General features: G+C 42.7%; 1 protein-coding gene across 1 annotated transcript in view; it reads left to right on the top strand.

The window, feature by feature from the left end:
* Window positions 1–16,124, top strand: part of LOC144267400 (inter-alpha-trypsin inhibitor heavy chain H3-like) — a 50,167-nt gene extending 34,043 nt beyond the window's left edge. Inside the window, exons 14-20 of the mRNA XM_077821351.1 lie at window positions 3,595–3,740; window positions 5,175–5,216; window positions 9,792–9,905; window positions 12,649–12,853; window positions 14,293–14,465; window positions 15,240–15,351; window positions 15,977–16,124. Of these exons, the coding sequence (XP_077677477.1) occupies window positions 3,595–3,740; window positions 5,175–5,216; window positions 9,792–9,905; window positions 12,649–12,853; window positions 14,293–14,465; window positions 15,240–15,351; window positions 15,977–16,124 (940 nt within the window). The remainder of the gene's footprint in view (window positions 1–3,594; window positions 3,741–5,174; window positions 5,217–9,791; window positions 9,906–12,648; window positions 12,854–14,292; window positions 14,466–15,239; window positions 15,352–15,976) is intronic.
* Window positions 16,125–16,830: the final 706 nt, after the last annotated feature.

Genomic DNA, 16,830 nt, shown 5'->3' on the forward strand with positions numbered 1-16,830 from the left:
CTGTGCCAATACTTAAACAAGACAAACCGGAGTAATTAAAGGTCTGTCAGCCTGATGTTGATGCTGGGCAAAAAATGATGAACATGGGGCTTAATTAATAAAGAATTAAAGGAGGGTGATAAAATGTATGCAGTTAACATATTTTTATGAAAAATAGATCTTGTCAAATTAACTTGATTTTTTATAAGATTGCAAGTTTGTTACAACACAATATTTTGATTAAGAAACTAGAATGATCCAAAATCAGCAAGGCCCACATTAAATTGATTAAAAACGAGTTAGCTGATAGGTCTCAAAATGGAATTGTAAATGGGGAACCATCATCAAGTGGGTGTGTTTCTAATGGGGTCCTGCAGGGATGAGTCCTTGGCCCTACGCTACTGAACATTTTTATTAGTGACCTGGAAGAAAACATAAAATCATCACTGATAAAGTTTCCAGATGATGTAAAGATTGGGGGAGTGGTAAATGATGAAAAGAGCAGTCTCCTGATACAGAGAGGTGTGACACAGAGAGGTCTGGATCTCTTGATAAGCAGGGCACAAGCAAACAATATGTGTTTTAATAAAGCCAAATGTAAGGTCATACATCAAGGAACAAAAACTGTAGGCCATACTTACAGGATGGGGGAAAGCAGTGGCTGTGAAAAGGATTTGGAGATCATGGTGGATAATCAGCAGAACATGAGCTCCCAGTGCAACACTGTGGCCTTGCTAATGCAATCCTTGAATATATAAATGGAGTAGGAAGGTTATTTCACCTGTGGATGTGGCACTGGTACAACCACTGCTGAAATACTGTGTCCAGGTCTGGTGTCCATAGTTCAAGAAGGATGTTGATTTATTGGGAAAGGTTCAGAGAAAGAGCACAAAAATACTTAAAGAATTAGAAAACATACCTTGAGTGATAGACTCAAGGAGCTCAATCTATTTAGCTTCACACAGAGACAGCTAAGGGATGACTTGATTACAGTCTATAAGTACCTGCACGTGGAACAGAAATTTGATAATAAAGGGCTCTTCAATCTAGCAGACAAAGGTATGACAAGATCCTATGGCTGGAAGTTGAAGCTAGACAAATTCCAACTAGAAATAAGGTGAAAATTTTTAACAATGAAGACTACTTATCAAGACTATTGGTGGACTGTCCATCGCTGCAAATTTAAAATCAAGATTGGATTTTTTCTAAAAGACATTCTCCAGTTCAAACAGGAATTAATGCAGGGAAGTACTATGGCCTGTGTTCAGCAGGAGATCAGACTGGATCACAATGGTTCCTTATGGCCTTATTAAAGTATGAATCCCTATACAGTACTTAATGTAACTTAATCTTGAAGTTATATTGATAGGACACCGACAGCCTCTGGTGAATTCAGGAAAAATAGACACACCTGGTCTTCTGCCAAATTAGAGGTGACATCTGCTCATTGTAGAGAGATTTGACTGGTTTTAATCATATCTGCCTTAATATACATGGTTTCCCGATTCCTGCCTGATCTATTTGTGCTGCCCTTTTAACATCCAATGTTTTTAGAGCCTAAGGTTGAGAGTTGTACACACATGCTATAAGTGTGGTTGATGGTTGTATGTAGGTGGCCATATATTAGGAGTTATAAGCAGAGGCAGTCTGCGTATTTTGGGGAAGGGCTAGCATGGTGATTTTTTTTGTCCCTGATGCCAAAACTGAGGAGCCAACATATCCAAAACACAAAGGCCATCTCTGAGTTAAAAGGTTTACAAACAAAACTGTCTATTGATAGTTATCACTATACAATCAGCCAAAGGCATCCTATCCAAAATGTGATGTTTAAACAAAAAGGGAAAAAAAATACCTTGGAAAACTCAATAGGTGCTGGTTGCTTTGGTCCCTGCACTGGAAAATTCAGACAGGGATCTTTTTCACCACTAAAAGACAGTGGTAACTACTATTAAAATACAAATACACAGAATTGTTTACTTGAGCATTGGGTGCTGAGACTTGCTGAACAAAAAGTTTTGTAATACTTCATAAGATCCAAATAATATTTCTAACAATAATATTTAAAGCAATAAGACATAACCAATGAATGAAAAACACAGAATCTAAGTTCAGTGGTTTTTGGCTGATTACAGAAGAGAATGTTGCTATTGTAAGCAGGGGAATAGTCCCGCTATTGTGGGGAACTTTCCTGGCTTGTGCACTACCCCGGTGAAGTGGGCTAGCGAAAGGATCTGAGTCCTTGCTCCCACTTCCTTTACCCAGTGGCCTCCCTGCCCTTGAGGACTCCCCTTCCACTCTCCTGTCTGGCAGAGTCCTCGTAACCCCAACAAGGCTGGGCCCAGGATTCCTGGGGGGCTCGACCCCCAACCCTGCTGTGGTCACCTAGGACAGGGGCTAGGGTGTCCCCACTCCGGGGTACTTTCTCTGCACTGGGCACTTCTCTGACCCACTGACCATTACATACAATTTAAAGCAAATGCAAGTTATTTAATCAACAATTAATTTTTAAAAAAATAAGGAAAAATGGGAAAGGTTAAAGGAAACACATCAACCCGCTCTGTGGCAGGGAACATCAAGAACAGTGTCTCTGGGATGTCAGGGCCATTCACAGTCTGTTCCCTGTAAGTCCCAGGCCGCCTTCTCAGGCTCTGGCTGTGCTGTAGGGATGCTGTGGGTTGGACACTTGCTCTGGTGGTGGCCAGACGCTCTCAGGCTCTAAGTGGTAGGACCCTTCTTCCCAGTGTTGCCCCTGCCCTGTTGGGGTTGCGATCCAAGCCTGGCCTGCAGAGCCTCATGGCTGAGGTGTCTCCCGGTGCTGGGCCCACTGCCCAGGGTTCCCCTCGCTCTCCCCAGCTGCTCACTGCACCCAGCTCCGGACTGCTCCAGCCCCAGCTCCACCACTCTGTCTCAGCACTGCTGCTGCTCTGCCTCCAGCTCCCTGGGCTGCTTCTTTGGCCCCTCTGCCTCTGGTTGCTGCAGCTCTGCTCCCAGGACAGGTCTGCTCTGCAGGCTGCTTCTGTGACTCTGCTTCCAGCACTGACCTGCTTTGTGGGCTGCTTTTCTGGCCCCTCTGGCTCTGGTTGCTGCAGCTCTGCTCCCAGGGCAAGTCTGCTCTCTCTGGGCTGTGCCTCTGGCTTTGGGGCTGCAGCTCTGCTCCCAGGACAGGGTCTGCTCTCTCTGGGCTCCTTTTCTAGTCCCTCTGGGTCTGGCACAGCTCTGCTCCCCTCCTCAGCTCGGGCCTCTGCTTTCTCCTTAGCTCGGCCCCACTCTGTCTGACCCCGGCAATTCCAGCTCACAGGGAGGACAAGAGCTCCTTGGCCTCCTGACTCCCTGATTAGCCTGCCCGCTCTGTCATTCAGGCTGACCTGGAGCATTGGCCTCTCCCCATTGTTCCTGGGGGCTGTCAGTCTCAGGGTCCGGATTCCCCATCGACCCTTCCCCCTTTTTAGTATTGGGAGCTAGCAACTAAAACACTCCCACTGAATGGTAGTAAGGAGGCAACAGACCCCTTACACTATTATGCAGAAAAATATAATGCAGTGTTTAATGTCTTGACTTTGTAGAAAGTTTCTAAAAAGGTGCAAGCTGCTGATCTGATTCTCTTCCTGCATTCAGCATTTCAGCTCAAGAAGAAAAACGGAAGAATCTTGCAGCAGAAGCCCTGGAGCTCTCGCTAAAATATAAATTTGTGACTCCCCTCACATCCATGGTGGTAACAAAACCAGAAGATAAAGCTACAATTGCTGATAAACCAGTAGAAGGTAGAGACATTTTCATAGTTTTGCTTCACAATCTAATCGGAGATCATTTATCTAGAGCTGGTGGGATAAGTCATTGTGAATAAATTATCTGATGTATTTAATCTTATTTTATGTTTAGTAATCATTTAAACAAAGCCTGATTTCTGCAAATGTATTAATTATTCACAGGTTTTCAAGTAATAATATAAGCAAACAAATTTGGGGATATGGGTTGTTTGTCACTTTTATAGTCACTAGCATAAGGTGCTTTTGAAAATTTACATGCGAGTGACTTCTGAGCCCAAGTTCCACTGGGTTTCAATGGGACTTAGAATCCTAAATCATTAGGGGCTTTTGAAAACTTTGCTCCAGTGTGTGACTGGTATTGTTCCTCATCACTGACTGGATGACTGAAGCTGTTGAAGCAGGAGAAATAGAGAATAATGTACTTCCTGTATGAATTTTCAGACTGAATAATCGTAGACTCTCAGATTTTAACCCTGAAGGAACAATTAGTTGACTTAGTCTCACCTTCTGTATAACACAGGGCATAGACTTTTACCCAGTTATCCCTGTACTGAGTCCAATAACTTGTTTGACTAAAGCCTATCTTCCAGAAAGGAGTCTAGAAGACATCAAGAGATTGTGAGACTTGTAATAAAATCATGAGAGTTGGCAACACTGAAAATTTTCCCTGCAACTGTCTAGCTGTATGATATATGACAAATCTTTATTGCAAGTACTAACCATAACTTGACACAACCACTTCCACAGTATCTTAACCACTATTCTTTTAAGTTCCATGTGTTATGGAATAGATGGGTACAAATTAGCTTATCCTACTCCGTATTGTCTGTGATTATACAACTGAAATTTTATACCATAACACTGATTTTTTTACATATATTGTGTGAACAACCCTTATCTTTTATTCTTCCTTTGCAAGGTCACCTTTGAAGGATCCCCCCAAAACACCTTTGTATTAGAGAGTGAGAATCATGTGAAATAATGTACACTGAAAACTTTCTGAAGAAGGGAAAACTTTTACTGTCTTTTTAATTCTGTTCAGAGCTAAGTGAGGCAATTAAAAAAGAAATGGGATATCCAGGATTTTAGTATCTTAAATGTAGTTAGAGCATCTAAGGTTGTGATGGTGAATATCTTTCCTCTTTATCCTAGCAACTTGAACTGTTATGAGAAAATGCTTTTCATCAACAGAGCTCCTTGAAATAGTACTGAAAATGGTTTAAGCAGTAATGTAGACAAGACAAAATTATATCCACTACCATTTCAGAAAGCATGTTTGAAGCTTGTAAGGGGTGTGGTGGTGGGGGGAAACTATTTAAAACTTCAGAAGATGCTAGTTTAAAATCATTTTGATTCATCTAACATTTCTTTTTATTTTCTCTTCCCTCCTCCCCACCCCCCCACCCCCCACCCCCGGCAATCTGTCAGATACTTCTATTCAGTATAGTTACCCTTCAAGGGCAAACTCTGGTAAGTTGTCCTTTTTTAAAACATACCTATAAACCATACACAGTTCTCCTTTTTGCAAGAACAAATTTGTGATGTCATCACAGTGCTCTTAAGAGAAAGTTAATGTTACCTGGGGTGTAGGTATTGTGAAAATGAATTCAAGTTAATGTTGATACCAGTAACATAAGAACTTTTCAACATGAATGAAGGCACAATAAAACCATTATCAAAACTATAGGAATAATGTGTGCTTATGTAATTCATAAGTGTTTAGATACCAAAGATAGAGATGTTAATGGGAAATAAAAGCAAACACTTCAAGACAACATATAACACACTAGCTGTACTGTGTAATGTAATTCATGTAGCTTGAAGTGCTATTCTAAAGTCACTGTGCAAAATGACACCATTTTACTTAACATAACTGTTCCTATGGTGTATTCAGAGTCATATCTACCCTCTTTGGTAACAAAAAAATAAGCTTTTATTGTTTTTAATCCTGTTAGCCATGGAGAGTCAAAACAGCTACAAAAGTCAGCTGCTGATTCTATTTGAGCTTGTGCATACTCAACAGAATGTGTCAGTAAGTTTCAATGTAACAGTTATGCGACACGACTGAAGACAGTGGGGTTGTGCAGGTATCACTAAGTGCAGAAAAGGACCCTAGGGGTTACAGTGGACGAGAAGCTGGATATGAGTCAACAGTGTGCCCCTTGTTGCCAAGAAGGCCAATGGTATTTTGGGATGTATAAGTAGGTGCATCGCCAGTAGATCAAAGGATGTGATTATTCCCCTCTATTCGGCATTGGTGAGGCCTCATCTGGAGTACTGTGTCCAGTTTTGGGCCCCACGCTACAAGAAGGATGTGGAAAAATTGGAGAGAGTCTAGCGGAGGGCAACAAAAAAATGATTAGGGGGCTGGAGCACATGACTTATGAGGAGAGGCTGAGGGAACTGGGATTATTTAGTCTGCAGAAGAGACAAATGATGGGGGTTTGATAGCTGCTTTCAACTACCTGAAAGGGGATTCCAAAGAGGATGGATCTAGACTGTTCTCAGTGGTACCAGATGACAGAACAAGGAGTAATGGTCTCAAGTTGCAGTGGGGGAGGTTTAGGTTGGATATTAGGAAAAACTTTTTACTAGGAGGGTGGTGAAGCACTGGAATGCGTTACCTAGGGAGATGGTGGAATCTCCTTCCTTAGAGGTTTTTAAGGTCAGACTTGACAAAGCCCTGGCTGGGATGATTTAGTTGGGAATTGGTCCTGCTTTGAGCAGGGGGTTGGACTAGATGACCTCCTGAGGTCCCTTCCAACCCTGATATTCTACAATTCTATGTTTGGAAGTCGGGGTTTCACATGAGAAACTGACAGTCTAATTTTTTTGGCAAAATCAAAAGATACTTAAGTTGAAAAGAACTGTGCTTGACTCTCAGATCTCAGGTTGACATTGCAAATCTGGCAATTAGAAAATACATCGTTCTCTTTGTAAGCTGTAGACCCTTGATTTGGAATCACTAGAACACGTTAAACATGAATGTCATTTTTACAGGCAAGTACATTTTAAGAACAGAACCACATTTTAGTCTCAAGATCCTACCTCATTTTCACTGGTAATCACTATGTTAGACGTCCAATCGCCATTAACCTTTTTGGTGAACACCACAACAAAAAAGTCATTTAGCACTTCTGCCATTTCCATATTTTCTGTTGTTGTCTCTCTGATGGGTTCCCCTTGGGGTGCCACCTGGAACTGGGGTACCACTGAGCCTTCCTGACCCACCAGTCTGGGCTCCCTTTACACTGTACTGCTGTGACCAGCCTACCAAGCCCTCTCCCAGGTTCCAGCCTGCACTTTTACCACAACACATACAGGTAGGGACAGACCCAGCTGCATTACATACAGACAGGTTCTTTAACCAGTCCTTGCATGGGAAGGCACAGCTAGAGCACCTCCCAGTTCCTAAGGCACATACCTCCTCTCTGGAGTGTAAACCCAAAATTATAACATCTTGCACTGCACAGGGAACTGTACAGCGTAAGCTCAGGAAATTCGCCCCCTCCCTCAATGTGAAGAGGAAATATACACACTGGTTTTAGACAAAGCAAAAACAAGTTTATTAACTACAAAAGATAGATTTTAAGTGATTATAAGGGATAGCAAACAGATCAAAGCAAATTACCTAGGAAATAAACAAAACACGTAAATTAAGCTTAATATACTAAAGAGATTGGATATCAATAGCAAATTCTCACCCTAAACCAGAGGTGGGCAAACTACAGCCTGCGGGCCACATCCAGCCCGCTGGACCCTCCTGCCTAGCCCCTGGCCCCTCCCCTGCTGTTCCTCCTCCCCTGCAGCCTCATCTCACTGCGCTGCCAGCACAGTGCTCTGGGCAGCAGGGCTGCGAGCTCCTGGGGCAGCGCAGCTGCAGAGCCTGGCCTGACCCAGTGCTCTGTGCTGCGCGGTGGCGTGGTTGGCTCCAGCCGGGCGGCACAGCTGTAGCACCACCAGCCACCAGTGCTCCAGGCAGCATGCTAAGGGGGCAGGGAGCAGAGGGGTTAGCTATGGGGCAGGGGAGTTCAGGGAGGGTGGTCGGGGCCAGGGGTGTGGATAGGGATTGGGGTGGTCAGAGGGCGGGGAACAGGGGGATTGAATGGGGGTAAGGGTCCTGGAGGCAATCAGGAAGGAAGGGGGGGTTGGATGGGGTGGTGGGGGGTAGTTAGGGGCAGGGATTCCGGGGGTGGTCAGGGAGAAAGGGTGGTTGGATGGGGCAGGGATCCTGGGGGGGGGGCAGTCAGGAATGAGAGGAGGGGTTGGATGGGGTGGCGGGGGGCATCACGGGTGGGGGTTCCAGGGGCGGTCAGGGGACGGGGGGGTAGATGGGACAGGGGTCCCAAGGGGGGCCATCAGGGGGCAAGAAGCGGGGGGGTCAGATGGGGGTGGGGGTCAGGCCATGCCTGGCTGTTTGGGGAGGCACAGCCTCCCCTAACCAGCCCTCCATACAATTTTGGAAACCTGATGCGGCCCTCAGGCCAAGAAGTTTGCCCGCCTCTGCCTGAAACGATGATACAAGCAGGCTGCAGGTTCTTAAGGGGCAAGCTGTGCTGGTTGACAGCTTAGAAACCCCAGTTGTTCCATTCACAGGCTAAAAATTCCTTTAGCCTGGGTCCTGCACTTCCCCCCAGTTTAGTCTTTGTTTCTCTCACGCTTCCAGGAGTCTTCTTGAGTGGGGAGTCAGTGAAGAACCTCGATGATGTCACTCCCCTGCCTTATATAGCTTTTGCATATGGTGGAAACCCTTTGTTTCAAAGCTTGGATCCCAGGCCAGTTAGTGGAAAAACACTGGTATCCCAAGATGGAGTCCAGCACCAGATGACCTGGGGACATGTCCCTGTAGCGTCATAGCAGCCATGAGTCAGAGGCTGTTAGTAGAGTCCTCAGGAAGGCCCCGAGGTGAGAAATAAGCTTCTTCTCAGGCCTATAGTTCTCCCTAATGGTTCATTAGCTCTCATCTAGACTGAGAGTCTTTTGTCTAGTGGGTGTTGCCCATATATAAACACATTTATAACACAGATATATAGTCACTATTCCTAACTTCAAATGCAAAAATAATACATGCATACAAATCAGATAATAATATTCAGTAAATCACAGCCTTTCCAGTGATATCTCACATGACCTAACTTGCATAGAAGACATCAGAATTACACCATAATAATATCATAATAATATCACTGGGAAGAACGTAGGGTGCAGTGTCACAATCTCTCCTCCCTCCCATTGAGTAATGGGCCTACACTGTGCTTGGTATTTGTAGAATATTTTCTTTTTACCCTTTGTCGCTAGCTAGTTTAATCTCATTTTGTGCTTTGGCCTTTCTCATTTTCGTCCCTACATGCTTGTGCTGTTTGTTTATATTCATCATTGGTAATTTGACCTAGTTTCCACTTTTTGTAGGATTCTTTTTTTGAGTTTCAGATCACTGAAGATCTCCTGAGTAAGCCAGCCTGGTCTCTTGCCATAATTCCTATCTTTTTTATGCAGTGGGGTAGTTTGCTCTTGTGCCCTTAATAATGTCTCTTTGAAAAACTGCCAACTCTCTCGAACTGTTTTTCCCCTTAGCCTTGCTTGCCATAAGATCTTACCTACCAACTCCCTACGTATGCTAAAGTCTGCCTTCTTGAAATCCATTATCTTTATTGTGCTGTTGTCCTTCCTATCATTCCTTAGAATCATGAACTCTACCATTTCATGATCACTTTCACCCAAGCAGCCTTCCGCTTTCAAATTCTCAACCAGTTCCTCCCTATTTGTCAAAAACAAATCTAGAAAAGCCTCCCTACTTTCTGAAAAAATTGTCTCCAGTGCTTTCCAAGAACTTGTGGGTAATCTGTGCCCTGCTGTATTATTTTCCCAACAGATGTCTGGGATTTTGTTCACATCTATTTTGTTCTTCTTTGTTGCACTCCTAGTGAATGTTGTTGGGTGGAGAGTCTAAATCCTAATTATCTCAGCCATAACTTACTGTTTCTTTATCACCGAGAGGCTGCTTTTGTAAATCATTTAATCTGAGACATTGTAATGTGTTTGCAGTTGATGGAGATCCACATTTCCTTATAGATGTGCCACAGAAAAAAGACCATCTTTGCTTCAATATCAATTTAGACCCAGGTGTGGTGTTAAACCTAGTAAATGACCCTGATACAGGTGAGTTAATATTAATCTAAAGTAAAAGGGCAAAAAGGGCACTTCTCCCTGGTGTGAGGTTTATCTGCCATATATCCCCATACTAGGCATTTAAGTGGGTCTAGTGAGGCTTTATAGGGCTCCTATCATATAGCCTGCTGGTTCTCAAACTTTAGCAAGCAAAGGACCCCCATTTTGATTTACAATTTTTGCAGACCCCAAAACCCACTGTTCCATCCTAGGCCCTGCCCCCACTCCACCCCAGGCCCTGCCCCGACTCTACCGCTTCCCCCAAGGCACCACCCGCCCCCCTCTTCCAGCCCTGCTCTACCCCCACCTCTCCTCTTCCCCACCTCTTTCTGCTCCTCCTTTCCCTCTCAGCGTCTCCTGCACACCAGCTGTTCCCAGACCTGACTTGTGGAGTACCCTCGCGACCCCCAGGGGTCCATGGACCTCTGTTTGAGAAACCCTGATATAGCCCATAAATAAGAACATACATAAGAACATAAGAATGACCCTAATGGGTCAGACCAAAGGTCTGTCTAGCCCAGTATCCTGTCATAGAATCATAGAATATCAAGGTTGGAAGGGACCTCAGGAGGTCATCTAGTCCAACCCCGTGCTCAAAGCAGGACCAATCCCCAACTAAATCATCCCAGCCAGGGCTTTGTCAAGCCTGACCTTAAAACCCTCTAAGGAAGGAGAATCCACCACCTCCCTAGGTAACGCATTCCAGTGTTTCACCACCCTCCTAGTGAAAAAGTTTTTCCTAATATCCAACCTAAGCCCCCCTCAATGCAACTTGAGACCATCGCTCCTTGTTCTGTCAAACCAGTGCCAGTGCCAGGTGCCCCAGAGGGAATGACCAGAACAGGTAATCATTAAGTGATCCATCCCCTGTCGCTCGTTCCCAACTTCTGGCAAACAGAGGCCAGGGACACCATTCCTGCCCATCCTGGCTAATAGCCATTGGTGGACCTATCCTCCATGAATTTATCTAGGTCTTTTTTGAACCCTGTTATGGTCTTGGCCTTCACAACATCCTCTGGCAAGGAGTTCCACAGGCTGACTGTGCATTGTGTGAAGAAATACTTCCTTTTATTTGTTTTAAACCTGCTGCCTATTAATTTCATTTGGTGACCCCTAGTTCTTGTGTTATGAGAAGTAGTAAACAACACTTCCTTATCTACTTTCTCTACCCCTGTCATGATTTTATAGACCTCAATCATATCTCTTTTCCAAGCTGAAAAGTCCCAGCCTTATTAATCTCTATTCATACGGCAGCCATTCCATATCCCTAATAATTTTTGGTGCCCTTTTCTGAACGTTTTCCAATTCCAATATATTTTTTTTGAGATGGGGCAACCACATCTGCACACAGTATTCAAGATGTGGGTGTACCATGGATTTATATAGAGACAACATGATATTTTCTATCCTATTATCTATCCCTTTCTTAATTATTCCCAGCATTCTGTTCGCTTTTTTGACTGCTGCTGCACATTGAGTGGATATTTTCAGAGAACTATCCACAATGACTCCAAGATCTCTTTCTTGAGTGGGAACAGCTAATTTATACCCCCATCATTTTATATGAGTAGTTGAGATTATGCTTTCCAATGTGATTACTTTGCATTTATCAACATTAAATTTCATTTGCCATTTTGTTGCCCAGTCACCCAGTTTTGAGAGATCCTTTTGTAGCTCTTCGCAGTCTGCCTGGGTCTTAACTATCTTTAGTAATTTTGTATCATCTGCAAATTTTGCCACCTCACTGTTTACCCCTTTTTCCAGATCATTTATGAATATGTTGAACTCTCCACTCCCTACCCCTAGGATTCAGCTTGCTCTGTAAATCCCCTCACACTTCCTGCAGCAAAGAGGACAGAGAAAAGGACTTTGGTCTGTGAAGACTTCAGGTCTCTCCTTTTCCTGAGGTCCACCAGCGAAATCCCAGGTCTCTTATTTCTGGAGGCTGGCCTTTTATCTGCGTTGGACAATGGCCTCAAGCTGCAATAAGCTAAATATTCCTACCAATTCTTAACATTCAATTTCTAAATCCTTTTTTCTATTCAACTTAACTGTGTATCCACAATGGTGTAAGGAAGATGATAAAAGCCTACCAGTCCTGAATAGGAAAAATTCCTTCCCACCCCCTAAAACAGGTGATCAGTCAGACCCAAGACATCCTAAAAAAAACAGTTCCTATGCTATCTAACTATGCGGAGGGAGTGTGGGTTTAGATAAAATGGGACAAGAGGCTTGAGAAATCTCAGGCAAGAGTTTAAGTTGATGATCATGGGGAACAATCCCTTATCCCTTTGGCTAGTCAAAGGATGGAGCAGTGCCCCTGGGAAGGAGGTGCCTACTCCTGCATACACTCCCCCTTTCATTCCAAAGCTGTCTGGTGCCTTCTGGATCCAATCAAGTCTCCCACCCACTAAACCAGGTGGAGGCATTCTGCTCATCCATCTCCTTAAGTGATATACGACCTGAAACTTGCTAAACTAATGTTCCCTAATGCAACTGCTATGTCAGTAGTCTAAAGCTTCATGTGCAGGAGAGGCCAAAATGAAAAGAAATACAGGCAAGAGACTGAAGGAGAGAAAGATGGAGTAGTAAATTGGTAGCCAGTGAAAGGATTGGAAATTATGCTATAAAGTTGTTCAGCTGCATAGTACTTTCCTTCTCCACGTCATTCCTCAACATTTCCTGATCAGAATCTATCTGTACAGTAATAGCACATTTTGTTCCTTTATAACAGGCATCACAGTTAATGGGCAGCTTACTGGAAAAAAGAAAGTCAGCAACAATGGACAGACCCAGAAAACGTATATTGGAAAACTTGGGATTGTAAATACACAACTGGATTTAACAATAGAAATAACGACTGAAAAAATCACCCTCCAGAATGGCAGAAAGACAGCCACTTTTACCTGGCTTGATACAATCACCCTACAAAAGGAAGGGTAAAGTACAACACAAAAGCCCAGACTTGTTCAAGAATGTTCAAACTTATGAAAATGTTAGTATCTAAATGTAATTAAGGCTGATGGCAGTGGCAAACTGATTGACAAATCCTTGGAAGCCACATGCCCTGTTCGTGCATTCAATTGCTTGTTTCAATACTGTTATGAGTGAGACTTGGGAGGAAGAAATAAAGTAGAAACATTGCTCAGAGGTACCAAGAAATATGTGTTATTGGAGCTATGGAAATGTTCAGATGCTTAGAGAGGGGTTGGTGCTTCACATTCTGCTGATGAACAAATGAAACAATTTTTTGTACTTCTGAAGTCCAGGCCTAGCTGGACTCATGTGTGGAGGAAGAGAGGAGACAAGAAGAGGCTTGTTTGTGCAACAGTTCTACACAAAAACAGTACTGGGCCAGATCTTCACCTGATATAAATCAGCACAGTTCAGATGACCCAGTGGAGCTAATCCGATCTACACCAGCTGATGATTTGCTCTAGTGATTTTAAGCATCAGCCCAGGAGAGAGAGAGGAAGTCATGAAATGCGTACAGAACAACTTGAACTGCACAAATATCTGAATAACTAATTTTTCTGAATCCATTTTAAAAGTGGTTTATTTTTTACTTTGACTTCACTTAAGCTCTAAGACAACAACACAACTTTATTTTGGGACTCGACCTCAGTGTTACAAGGGGTAACCACTATTTGATTTACCGCTCTCAAGCAAATACTTTGCGGTTTGGGGGTGGTTTGAATGTGCAAATATTTTTACAAGCTCATAGCAAAGCGCTCTCATCGTGGGGGCTTGTCATTGAGAAAGCCAACAAAATTTTTAAATTGTATTTGTAGAACTAAATTTTCACCATTTTTTTTTCTCTTGAAGATGTGTTCATAACATAAAAAGAATTGTGTATATAAACAAAAGGCTCAGCCTCTGGTCATGCTAGGTGCTGATTCAAGAAAGCACTTCTGCACACACTTAGTTGAGCATATGTTTAAGTGCTGTCCCAAACAAGGATGCTTTCCTGAATTAGGATCTTAGATATGAACAGTACCATCCTACAGCTACCTGCAGACATAAAGACCTCTGCATCTGTATGGAACCCCACTGACTTCAGTGGAGCTCCAGATGAGCACAGGAGTATCTGTGTGTGCATACAGTGTCAGGATTGAGGTTTTAGTCTCTGCACTCTTCAATTCTTTGCTACCACATATTAAACGTCACTTGTTGAAATATTTTGTTTGATTTATGGATCTTCCAGAAAGTTTTGTTTAAAAAAAAAAACCCCATCTTACTCTGCCAGATGGATTTTCCATAGATCCCCTGGTCTGTTAGTTAACTTATTGTCCACAATATTAAATGCTGAAAACCAAAACTGAACAGTTGTGAGGTCTCTTCACAAATTTTATCTTTCATCTTTCTTCTCCTGCTGCAGTTTGACTATGGAGATAAAAAGGGAAAAGAATCTAGTGCTTTCATTCAGAGATGGTGCAACTTTTATTGTTGTTTTGCATCGAGTATGGAAGAAGCATCCTCTACACCAGGACTTCCTAGGATTCTACACACTGGATAGTCACAAGGTGTCTGAACACACCCATGGCTTATTAGGTAGGAATTCACGTCCATTGAAATGGATGAACGCTACCTTAATTTAAAAGACTAACATTTTCCTGACTGGTTCATTTAGGGAAAAGTAATCATGTGTCCACATTCTCAGAGCTAAGATGTACAGAATATGTTAAAAGTATCGCCTCCTGTATATTAACTCTTTCATTGTATCTGGTCCTAGTTTGTATATTAAAAATAAAAATGGGATAAAGAAAAGGAGTACTTGTGGCACCTTAGAGACTAACCAAAATTGGTTAGTCTCTAAGGTGCCACAAGTACTCCTTTTCTTTTTGCGAATACAGACTAACACGGCTGTTACTCTGAAAAATGGGATATAGGGCTATAACTTCAATAAAAAACTGCATTATGGAAAAACGTGAGAATATGAAAACATGCTTTGTAAGCGAGAGAGAGTGTATAGCTCATGTCTTAAACTCATAGAAATTACAAATGGAGATGACCTAATAGATCACATTTAGCTCATTCTCTTGGGGTAAGTGCAGAAGTTTTCCCTACAGTATATTTTCGTATGCTTTGTTTAGGCTAGTTTTAAATGTCTCAAGATATGGGATTCTACTACTTCTCTTAGGAGATATGCCATAGACTAATAGGTCTCCCCATTCGGAAGTTTTTCTGGGAATTTCAAAATTTCCTTCTCTTAATTTCATCCCCTCACTGCTAGTTATACCTCTTTGTATGTATCCAATGTAGCTGACAGCCATCAGTTGATTTTACAGCAGTTTTTGATATTGTATTTTCTTCCCTTATTTTCAGGACAGTTTTTCCAGCACATTGATTTTGAAGTTTTTGACATCCGTCCTGGATCTGACCCTGAGAAACCACATGCCACAATGATTGTCAAAAACAATAAACTGACAGTAACTAGGTAACCAAATGATTAGGAAATACTTCCTTACCCAGAAAAGATCTGTAATTTGTGTGTGGGGGGGGGGGAAGATAGGAACATTCTCTAGCTGTTACAGTACAGGATTGGGTTTGGGTCTTTTTTCCATAAAAGACAGGCAACACAATAGTCTCCCTGAGAGACAGAGCACAGTGCGAGAGCCTCCTTCTGTAAGAATCTCCATCTTGAACTGTTTCACAGCACAGCATTCTTCCCCAAGTGAACAGGCAGGAACCTTACATCTACAAAGGTGCAGGACATAACAAAATTATAACCTCTCCTTACAATTATTTAGCTACATATTCCTGATAATGCAACAGACTTGCTGTTTGACCTTGGAAAAGCCACTTAAACCCTGTTTACACTCGAAAAAACTACCTGTTGTTGCCTAGAAGGTACCAACTGACTGGATCCAGCATGATTTAGTGGCAAGCGTAGACAAAGACCGCTACTGTATTCATAGGTAAATACTAGTCTAACCAATTTATACAAAGACAAACCTGGTAAAATTGCTAAGCTCACAAACAGACAGATTCAGAATCAGAGATGCATCACATTACAAAGTACTATTATTTTGGTTAATTCCTGCTTTTTGTCTTTGTTTCAGGGTTAGTGAGAAAGATTACGGAAAAGACCCCAGTCATGGAACAATCATCCCCTGCTGGTTTATTCATAACAATGGTACAGGACTGATTGATGGAGCTCACACCAACTATATTGTTTCCAACCTATTTAGCACACCATTTATAAACTAAGCAACAAACGTACATGTGCAATCTCATACTTTAAATAAAATGCTTCCTAATAACCAAGAAACAGTTAGCTACAAGAAAACAATACAGAGAAATAAAGTTGCTTTTACTCATTATTAAATGAAGCTGATCGCTGCAGTTTTTATTCTTTGATACTTTCCCAACTTTGACGCACGTGGCATGTCTCAGTAGTCACTTTTGAGTAAATATTATGATCTGGATAGTAATTTTGTCTCCCTTTGGCCTGCGGCATGTGTACATCTAGTATAATGTTTATATGTTTGCTTCAACTATAGACTGTGAGATCTGCTCCTGCTCACATTAAAGTCAATGGCAAAACGTGCATAAACTCCAGTGGGAACAGAATTGTACCCATTAGTTGTGCCTGGTGGCCCAGTCAATGTGGGTAGCTAGTCACACCAGGAAAGGAAGGTGTACCACTTGATTCTTATTCACCTGACAGGGCAGCATGGTGCATTTATGCCTGCACAGCCTTCTATGCAGAGAGAAAAGGAGCTTCTGTCAGATCAAAGTCTCAACATGTAGGATAGATTTTACTGTTCAGAGGCATTTCTTACCCTTTCCTGGCTTATTTTCCCCAGCCCCTTTGGGAATCAGGTGTCTATGCTATTTCCAGGAGCTCCTGTTCTCTTACTAAGCTTAAATGGCAGGCAGATGACAGCTGCTGCAAGGCTTCTGGATTCTCAGA

This window comes from Eretmochelys imbricata, chromosome 7, assembly GCF_965152235.1.
Source record: "Eretmochelys imbricata isolate rEreImb1 chromosome 7, rEreImb1.hap1, whole genome shotgun sequence".
Classification (NCBI taxonomy): Eukaryota; Metazoa; Chordata; order Testudines; family Cheloniidae; genus Eretmochelys; species Eretmochelys imbricata.